General features: G+C 47.0%; 1 protein-coding gene across 1 annotated transcript in view; it reads right to left on the reverse strand.

The window, feature by feature from the left end:
* Positions 1-10,326, reverse strand: part of CUNH16orf96 (chromosome unknown C16orf96 homolog) — a 38,963-nt gene extending 28,637 nt beyond the window's left edge. Inside the window, 1 exon segment of the mRNA XM_007453654.1 lies at positions 9,907-10,326. Coding sequence (XP_007453716.1) covers positions 9,907-10,326 — 420 coding nt within the window.
* Positions 10,327-10,961: the final 635 nt, after the last annotated feature.

Here is a 10,961-nt window from a genome sequence, read left to right on the forward strand (position 1 = left end):
CCCTCGGTTTGAATGTGTTCAGTAAGCAGGAGTCACTCATCATGAAGCATCTCATGCCCTTTGGTAGGAGCCATTGGTAGATCAACAAGGAATTTATTGGATTTATATTTTTAAAGGGTACTTCTGGCCGCATGTGCAGATTGGCCCTTGGAGGGTAAGGGGGAAGCCAGAGGAGCAGGGAGGAAACTTCAAGGCAAGAGCTGATGGGTGCAATGTTGGTCTCATAGCTCAGCTCCACCAATGACTGAGGCTGTTACTGCATCTTCCTAGATTTTAGACTCCTCAGTAATTAAATGGGTACAAAAAAACTGTGATAATTTATATAAAGGGTCTAGTGCATAGTTAGGCATTCAGATAACAAAAATAACAAATAGTGAAATGGCAGAAGTCCTTCTTATCTGTAATTACATTAAATGTAAATGGCTGAAATTTCAGTTAAAAGGCAGAGAATGGCAGAATACATAAGAAAACATGATCCAACCTCATGTTGTCTATAGGAGACACATATTAGATTCAAAGATACAAATAGGTTGAAAACAAAAGTATAGAAAAAGATATACTATGCAAGCAGTAACCAACAGAGAAGCAGAGTGGCTACACTAATATCAGACAAAATAGACTTTAAGATAAAAATTGTTACTAAAACACAGAGGAACATTTATAATGATAAGAGGGTCAATCCATCAGGAAGATATGATAATTATAAACATACATGCACCTAGCAATGAAGTCCCAAAACTATATGAAGCAAAAACTGAGATAACTGAAAGGAGAAATAGTTGAAGACTTCAATACCCGATTTTCAATAATGGATAAAACAACTAGATAGAAGATCATCAAGGAAACAGAAGATATGAAGACCACTATAAACCAAATGGATATAACAGACATCTATAGAACACTCCACTCAACAATGGCAGAATATACATATTGGGTTGGCCAAGAAGTTCGTTTGGGTTTTTCCATAAGATGTTATGGAAAAAAATGAACAAATTTCTTGGCCAACCCAATAGAACATTCTACGGGATAGACCATATGTTAGGCCATAAGACAAGACTCAATAAATTTAAAAAGGACTGAAATCATACAAAATGTGTATTCTCGACCACAATGGAGTTACATTAGAAATCAATAACAGGGGCTTCCCTCATGGCACAGTGGTTAAGAATCTGCTTGCCAACACAGGGGACAAGGGTTTGAGCCCTGGTCCAGGAAGATCCCACATGCCGCTGAGCAACTAAGCCCGTGTGCCACAACTACTGAGCCTGTGCTCTAGAGCCTGCGAGCCACAACTACTGAAGCCTGGGCTCCTAGAGCCCATGCTCTGCAACAAGAGAAGCCACCGCAATGAGAAGCCCACACACGGCAACGAAGAGTAGCCCCTGCTCACTGCAACTAGAGAAAGCCCACACGCAGCAATGAAGACCGCATGCAGCCAAAAATAAATAAATAAAATTTATTTTAAAAAAATCAATAACAGACGAAACTTTTGGAAGTTCACAAATATATGGAAATTAAACAACATTCTCCTAAATAACCAATGGGTCAAAGAAGAAATTGCAAAGGAAATTAGAAACATTTTGAGATGAATTAAAATGAAAACACAAACACACCAAAACTTACGGGATGCAGCTAAAGCAGTGCTTAGAAAGAAATTTTAGCTGGAAGTGACAATATTAATAAAGAAGAAAGATCTCAAATCAATAGCCTAATCTTCTACCTGAAGACACTGGAAAAGACAGATCAAAATAAAACTAAAGAAGGTAGAAAAACTGAAACAATAAAGATTAGAGTGGAAACTAATGAAATAGAGCAGGGGTCCCCAACCCCTGGTCCACGGACAGCAGGAGGCGAGCAGCAGGCAAGCAAGCAACCTTCATCTGTATTTATAGCCACTCCCCATTGCTCACATTACCACCTGAGCTCCACCTCCTGCCAGCATTATGGTGAGTTGTACAGTTATTTAATTATATACTACAATGTAATAATAATAGAAATAAAGTGCACGATAAATATAATGCTCTTGAATCATCCTGAAACCACTCCACCCCCTGGTCCGTGGAAAAATTGTCTTCCACGAAACCAGTCCCTGGTGCCAAAAAGGTTAGGGACCACTGAAATAAAGAACAGAAAAATAATAGAGGAAATCAATGAAACTAAAAGCTGGTTCTTTGTAAAGATCAACAAAATTAGCAAACCTGTAGCTGGATTGACCAAGAAAAAAAGAGAAGACTCAAATTACTAGAATGAGAAATCAAAGAGGGAACATTGCTATTGACCCTACAGAAATAAAAAGAATTATAAAGGAATACTATGAACAGTTGTATGCCAACAAATCAGATAAGGTGGATGAAATGGACAAATTCCTAGAAAGACATAAACTGCCAAGACTGACTCAAGACAAAATAATCTGAATAGACCTAAAACAAGTAAAATGACTGAATTAGCAAAACAAAAACAAAAACAAAAACAACACGTGAAAAAAGGCCCAAGCCCAGATTGCTTCACCAATGACTTTTATCAAAAATTTAAAGGACAATTAATACCAATTCTTAACAAACTTTTCCAAAAACCAGAAGAATTCCTAACTCATTCTATGAGGCCAATATTGCCCTGATAAAAATCAAAGATATCACAGAAAAACTAGAATACGGATGCAAAAATCCTCAACAAAATACTACCAAACTGAATCCACTACATATAAGAAAAATAATCCAATTAAAAATGAGCAAGGACTTCCCTGGGGGTCCAGTGGATAAGACCCTGCACTCCCAATGCAGGGGGCCTGGGTTTGATCCCTGGCCAGGGAACTAGATCCTGCAAGCATGCACAACTAAGAGTTCGCATGCCGCAACTAAAGAGTCCACATGTCACAACTAAAAGATCCTGTGTGCCTCAAGGAAGATCCTGCATGCCACAACTAAGACCCAGCACAGCCAAAATAAATAAATAAATATTTTAAAAAATGGGCAAAGATCTGAACAGACACTTCTCCAAAGATGATATACAAATGGGCAATAAGCACAAGAAAAGATGCTCAACATCATTAGTCACCAGGAAAATAAAAATCAAAACCACAGTGAGAAAAAAAAAAAAAAAAAACCACAGGGAGATATGCTAGGATGGCTATCATCAAAAAGACAGAAAATAAGAAGTGTTGGTGAGGATGTGGAGAAACTGGAATCCTTATACACTGCTGGCAGGAGTATAAAATGGTGCACCTCTTTGGAAAACAGGCTGACAGTTCCCCAAGATTGAAACACAGAGTTACCATGTGGTCCAGCAATTCCACCTCTAGGTATATAGAAATGAAAGTCTATGTTCACAGAAAATCTTGTACAGCAATGTTCATAGTGGCATTATTCCTAATAGCCAAAAGGTGGAAACAACCCCAATACCCATCAACTGATACACAAAATCTGGTCTACCCATACAATGGAATATTATATGGCCAAAAAAAAGTACTGATACATGCTACAGATAAGCCTGAAGACATTACAGTAAGGGACTTCCCTGGTGGTCCAGGGATCCCGTTGAGGCACACGGGATCTTTCATTGCAGCGTGGGCTCTTCATTGTGGTGCGTGGGCTTCTCCCTAGTTGTGGCATATGGATTTTCTCTTTCTAGTTGTGGAGCCCAGGCTCCAGAGTGCATGGGCTCTGTAGTTGTGGCCTGCAGGCTCCAGGGCGCATGGGCTCTGTAGTTTGCAGTATGCGGGCTCTCTCGTTGAGATGCACAAGCTCAGTAGTTGCGGCATGCAAGCTTAGTTGCCCTGTGGCATGTGGGATCTTAGTTCCCCGATCAGGGATCGAACCTGCGTCCCCTGCATTGGGAGGTGGATTCTTAACCACTGTGCCACCAGGGAAGCCCCCAGTATACCTTAAATGGATGAACTTCCTGGTATGTGGAATATATCTCAATAAAGCTTTAAACAATAGCATTTTTGTTTTAACTGGGGGAAAATGCAACACTGTCTATTGGATGGTATTCACGAGTTACTGTTAATTTTTCTGGGAATGATAATAGTATTAAGAGACCAGTTTTCCAAGGCCTTATCTGCTGTAGATAGAAAAATGCTTTTCAGAGAAATCTACAAGGTCCAGATCCCCCACCTATGCAGGGATGCTTCCTCCTCCCCTTGTATCTCTGGGTGTAACCAGGGGACCAAATCACCTGAGCAGGAATCATACCCCTCTCCCATGGGTAACTACAGGGCAAACCCAGAAACGATGGCCTGGTGGGCTGCTCCATGGGTAGGGGCTGCACAGGAGAGGAGGAAGACTCTTTTCTCGTGGGTCTCCTAGGACATGCAGTTAAAGGTTTCCCACAGCAGATCTAGCCTGCTTCTCACCAGGGGGGTCATGCCCCGAACTCTGGACTGTGTTGGTGGGAGAACAGCCAGGAAGGTCCCACTTGGCCCCTCAGGCCACAATCAGGGCTGGGATGGAGCCAAGTTCAGGGAAGCGAATTCTAGAAAGCTGCCCTTCTTGGAAGCAGAATGTCCAGACATTCATTCTCCCTCTGTCTGTCTTTCTGTCTCTTTCTCTCTGTCTGAAGATGGCTTCAAGAATGTAGGTTCGACCTAGGATCCAAGTGCTTCCAGAAGCTTTCAAGGGCTGATAAGGGGGTCCAAGACAAACATCCCCTTGAACAATCAGCTAGACTGGTCTACAAGGCCTCAGAGCCAGAACTTTGGGAAATGGGAATGCTAACACCACTTCCTTCCCAGGGAAGGAGGAATGCAATAGCTCTTCCCGGCACCCTGGGATGAGCACTGCCAACGCAAGAAGTTCATTACTATTACTTTCACCTTGATTCTCTAAAACCCCAAAGCGTCTTCCGTGCCCTTAAGCTTTGCTTTGGAATTCTCAAAAACCAATTTAAATTTAAAATCATTTTAATTGTGGGATACACAGCAGGAGATTTTGGTTGGGGGAGTAAAATGGGGAGGGAGTTTTGAAATTTCAAAAAAAAAGCAGCAACAGGTTGTTACAATCCCCTAGTGGGACACACAAGTTTATTTATGGAAACGGGGTTAGTGAGGACAATCTTAATAACAAACAGCGGACATGGCCCCTGATTTTCCCCTGTGACGCCAGCAGGGGTTATCATAACAGATGAGATAACCTGAGATAACCGAGGCCTCGAGGAGACAGCCAGGGGCTTCTGAGCAGCTTTCTAAAACTCCTGTTCAGGGCTGCCTGGGAGATGCAGGCAGGGCCTGGGAACCTGCAATTCTGGAAATGCTCCCTGGCGCCGGGAGCCTGGGTGGGTGCCCCCCTGGAGGTTGCACAGCAAGCAGGGAGCCCAGGTTTTCTAAGCAGTTCTCAATGGGGCGATTTGGCCCCCAGTGGGCATTTGGCAAGTCTGGAGACATTTCTGGTTGTCATGACTATGGGGTGTTCCTGGCATCTAGTGGGTAGAGGCCAAGGATGCTGCTCAGCATCCCTCAGTGCACAGGACAGTCTCCACCACAAAGAATTATTCGGCCCCAAATGTCAGTCATGCCGAGGGTTAGAAACTGCAATCTAAGCTTGCTTAGTGAGGACCTGCTGCCCTGCCCGAGCCCTCAAATCCAGCGGTGTGCTGACCAAGAGCACCACCCCTTGTGCTGCACCTGTGGGTCCTCCCAAACCTCTCCCGAAGCCCCCTTGGTGCCCGCCCTAGTTTCCAGGGCACCATTCACCCCGTCTAGGGTAGGTGCTGGGGCTGGGAGGCTTGTCTTTCCCCATGAAGGGTGGCATTTGGTCTGCCAGCCTGGCTGACGTGGGCCGGAGTTGGGGGGACAGTGGGAGTGGGTTGTAGATTCTTAGCTAAGCAGCTTGCACCGCCCTAGAACCAGCTACCATGGCAACCCCGACAATGGGTCAGCGTGGTAACCCTGGCAACCTCAGCCAGTCTGGGACTTGGCAACATTCTTTAACGGTGGTGGGGATATTCCTAGGTGCACAAACAGTCCTCTGAGGGCGACATGACCAGTTCCGAACCTGTCCACCAGCCCCCTGTGTGAGCTGGCTGGCCCACTCTGGGTACTCGTGCATTCTAGGAGACTTCATCCATCAAGGCAGGCCGGGGGCAGGCTGCTCCGGAGGGGCTGGTACCTCGGACATCGTGTCCACCTCTCCAGCTTTGAGGTCCCTGTAACCTGCCCTCAGCCACCCCTGCAGCCTTCTGTGTCTCTAGTAACACTTCTTGTCTTAAAGTCTATCCTGTCTGATGTTAGTACAGTAACTCCAGCTCTCTTCTGGCTACTGCTTGTGTGGAATATCTTTTTCTATCCTTTAACTTCCAACCTATTTGTCTTTGAATCAGTGTGTCTCTCGGAGACAGCATATAGTTAGATGATCTCTGCTTTTTGTGCGTGTGGTAAAACACACATAACAATACTAAAGTGAACAATTCGGTGGCAGTTGGTACATTCACAGGTTTGTGCAGCCGTCACCACTATCTAGTTCCAGAACATTTTCATCGCCCCAGAAAAAAACCCATACCCACCAGCACTCAATTTCCAGCCCCCAGCAACTGACATTTTCTGTTGCTACGGACTTGCCTATTCTGGGCGTTGTCTATGAACAGAATCATGCAGTGTGGTTCTCTGTGCCCGGCTGCTTCCACTGAGCATGAAGATTTATGGCTCACACAGTGTCGCTTTGCCTCTCGCCTGCATCAGCCCATCTCGGCCAGAACAGAAGTCCAGCTCTGTGCTAAGCAGTTCCCATGCTTTATCTTGTTTGGTTTTAATTGTTGTAACACTCCTGGGAGGAGGAGGCCGTGGCCATCCCTCACCCCTTCCAGGGGGTAAGTGGCATCTCAGCACCCACAATCCTATGCCTTCCAACTGCCCACTCGGCCCAAGTTGGCACTGGCTCCCCATTTTCTAACTCTGTGACCTCGAATGGGTTACTTAACCTCTCTGTGCCTCCATTTCCTCATCTGTAAGCGTGGGATAATGACAGCACCTGCCTCTTAGAGTCGTTAAGAAGATTAAAGGAGTGAACAGATGGAGCATCCAGCTCACCTGGCATGCAGTGAGCACTTGTTCTCAAGATCATTCCCCTGGGGAGGGAGCCAGTGGAGGAGTGAGGGTGAAGGGGACAGTGAGGAGAAGAGGCGCAAGGCCCAGGAAAGTCACGCTGGTGGACTCTGCTCTGTGCTTCTCATGGCCTACAGAGTCTCTGAGTTCTAGGAAGGGATCTTGCGTTGTCTGTTTCTGTCACCTCTACAAACGCCTGCACCAGGGTTCCCACCTTTTTCAGCCCCCAGGTTGGACGTCAAGCCTGGTGGCCCCTGTGTATTGATAGCTTTGGGGTGCCTGCCAGTCCAGGCAGTGGGAATGGGCCCCCAGGAGCTCTAATTCTTAGGCATGACCCTGCCTGCCTGGCCAGGAGTGGACACCTGACCCCAGGTGTGCCATCTCATTCTCTTACCCAAAAATTATAACCAGAAGACCTGGAGACTGGCAGCTGGAAGCTGAGACAAGTTAAGGGCTGTTTTTAAGATGCAGGAGATCTGCGAACACTTCCTCCCTTTGAGGCCTGCCCACCCACTTCTTCCTTGGTGCCAATGAGAAACCCCAGCATCCTTCAAATAATACACTGCTTTTGTTTAAAAAGAGCCTCAACCCAGGAATTCCCTAGTGGTCCAGTGGTTAAGACTGGGTGCTTTCACTGCAGGGAGCCCAGGTTCAATCCCTGGTTTGGGAACTACAATCCTGCAAGCTGCACGGCGAGGCCAAAAAAAAAAGAGTCTCAAGCCAAATGCCCAGCAACAGGTGAATGGTTAAACCCAATGTGGTCTGTCCCTACAACAGAATACTATTCAGCATAAAAGGGAGTGAAGCACAGACACAGGCTACAATGTGGATGAACCTGGGAAACATGACGCTCAGTGAGAGAAGCCAGACACAAAAAGCCATATATTGTATGATTCTATTTATATGAAATGCCCAGAACTGGTAAATCTTTAGAGCCAGAAAGCAGATTAGCATTGTTGGGGTGGAGGGAGGAGGAGTGGGGAGTGATGAGGACACAGGGTTTCCTTTTGGAGCCATGGAAATGGTTTAGAAGGGGATAGAGGTGGTGCCTGCACTACATTATCAATGTACCAAATGGTACCCAGCTGTTCACTTCATGTTATGTGACTTGCACCTCAATTTAAATAAGAGGAGTGTTAAGCTAAGACATCCTGGAATGACTCCTCTGTGTGATGGATGTTCTCTGTTGCCCCCACACATCCATCCTCTGCCCCTACTCAGTGCCCTCAGAGGCTGACCCACAGGCACTGTGCTCTCCACACCCCTGGCACTCTGACTTCTGGCCCTCTTGTTTGGCCAATGGGAGGAAGGGAGCAGAGAGAGGCTGGGGTATTTATTCTTCAAAATCCAACTCTTCCCCAAGGCTACAGCTCCTGATGGATAACTGTGTGCTGGGTGGGGAGGCAGGGGAGCAAGAGTTCCAAGGTGGGTCCTGAATCAGAAGGCCTCAGCTCATCCCTGTTCCCCGGTCACTGGCTGCTGCACCCGCAGCAAATCAATGACATTTCTTTTCTTTTTTTTTTTAAATTGGAGTATAGTTGCTTTACAATGTTGTGTTAGTTTCTGCTGTACAATAAAGTAAATCAGCTATATGTATACATATATCCCCTCCCTCTTGGACCTCCCTCGCTCCCATCCCACCTATCTAGGTCATCAAAGAGCACTGAGCTGAGCTCCCTGTGCTATACAGCAGGTTCCCACTAGCTACCTATTTTACACATGGTAGTGTACTTATGTCAATCCTAATCTCCCACTTCGTCCCACCCTCCCCTTCCCCCCCCACACCCACATGTCTGTTCTCTACATCTGCGTCTCTATTCCTGCCCTGCAAATAAGTTTGTCTGTACCATTTTTCTAGATTCCACATATATGTGTTAATCTGTGATATTTGTTTTTCTCTTTCTTACTTCACTCTGTATGACAGAGTCTAGGTCCATCCACATCTCTACAAATGACCCAATTTTGTTCCTTTTTATGGATGAGTAATATTCCATTGTATATATGTACAATATCTTCTTTATCCATTCACCTGTCGATGGACATTTAGGTTGCTTCCACATCCTGGCTATTGTAAACAGTGCTGCAGTGAACATTGGTGTGCATGTGCCTTTTTGAATTATGGTTTTCTCAGAGTATATGCCCAGTAGTGGGATTGCTGGGTCATATGGTAGTTCTGTTTTCTGAGTGTCAGTTTCCTCATCTACAGGTCCTCAATTATCTTTTTTTCATTGAGGTGAGATTCACATAACATACCATTTGAGGGCTTCCCTGGTGGCGCAGTGGTTGAGAGTCCGCCTGCCGATACAGGGGACACGGGTTCGTGCCCTGGTCCAGGAAGATCCCACATGCTGTGGAGCGGCTAGGCCCGTGAGCCATGGCCGCTGAGCCTGCGCGTCCGGACCCTGTGCTCCGCAACGGGAGAGGCCACAACAGTGAGAGGCCCACGTACCGCAAACAACCAAACAAACAAACAAACAAAAACAACCATTTGAAAGTGTATAGTTCAGTAGCATTTACTGCTTTCATAGTACTGTGCTCTATTTAGTTCTAAAACCTCATAACCACCCGAAAAGGAAACCCTGTAACCACTAAGCAGTCCTTCCCCATTTCCTCTCCTTCCAGCCCCTGGCAACCACCCATCTGCTTTAGGTCTCTACGAATGTGCCCACTGTGGACATTTCACACAGTGTATGGCCTTCTTTCCTCTACACTGATGAAGGATGGAAACTTGGAGCTTGGGTTCTGCCTGAGTCCAAAGCCGAATTCCTCTCCTGGTTAAGGGCAGGGCCCTTCATCTGGGGCACCAGGTAAGGGTGAACAGCCTGGCAGGAGAGCCAAGGGGGCAGGCAGCTTCTGGAGTCCAGGCGGCTTACCTTGGCCATGGCTTCCTCGTTGCCCTCCACTATCTTCCGGAGCTTTATCAGGTTCCATAAGTCCTGGGTGGGCTGGCCAGTGCCCTGGCTGCCCTCCAGCAGCTGGGAGGTGGAGGGCAGTTCCTGCAGCACGGCCAGCTGGCTCTCCATCTTGTCCACACGGCTCACCAGGTGGTTGAAGACGTTGCCGAGCCTCTTCATGGGGTTAAGGATGGGCTGGGAGTCTCCTTCCCGGGGCATGAACATGGCTGGCAAGGTATGGAGGAAGTCCTCTTCCCCCGAGAGGACCTTCTCAAGGTCAGCCATGTGGATGTGCTCCAGGATACCCTGGAGCATGAGGTGCAGGGCCTTGAAGTTCACCACCCCTCACTGTGGGATGGCGATGTTGACCAGCTCTGAGAATGTGAGCGAGAAGCTCATTCTGCCGGGGCTAGGGGCCGGCTGGGCTGGCCTTTTGGGAGTCCGTGGGGACAAACGGTGGCTTTCAGTGGACCCGCAAGCTGTATGGACAGGTCCTCAGGGGCCCAGAGAGCCTGCAAGTCACAGTGGTCAGGGAGAAAATGGCCTCTCTCCCGGCCGGAGCTCAGATGAGTTTCCGGTTGCTAGGACACCAGAGAATGTGGGCAAATGGGCAAGCTTCTGAGAGCCTGGGGTGGGCAGAGCAGCTGCTCAGTTAATTGTTGAGGAATGTTCCAACAGACCAACAGGCTGCCTTTTAATTCAAGCCCTTCAGTTTTGTAAGACCAATGACCCCTTCCAAGAAGCGTGCAGGGGGCGTGATGGAGAGACAGCTCACTCCTCGGAAGCCTCCAGAATCAGGACAGAAGACAGAGTTCTTGGAGTTAGGAAACCCCAGCTTCCCATAATGGAAGCCCAATGAACCGGGCGGATGTAAATTTGCTAGCGGATCCCAAATTTCTCCTTGTCTAACCAACAGGAATTTGTATTGGAACAGACACTTCTTGCAGCATCGGTGTAAATACCACATAAATACCACGGGTCAAGTACACAGCTCATGACTGGCCTCCACAAAAAAGTCAATGGGGTCTCTAGGG

The sequence above is a fragment of the Lipotes vexillifer genome, unplaced genomic scaffold, assembly GCF_000442215.2.
Source record: "Lipotes vexillifer unplaced genomic scaffold, Lipotes_vexillifer_v1.1 scaffold914, whole genome shotgun sequence".
NCBI classification, from domain to species: domain Eukaryota; kingdom Metazoa; phylum Chordata; class Mammalia; order Artiodactyla; family Lipotidae; genus Lipotes; species Lipotes vexillifer.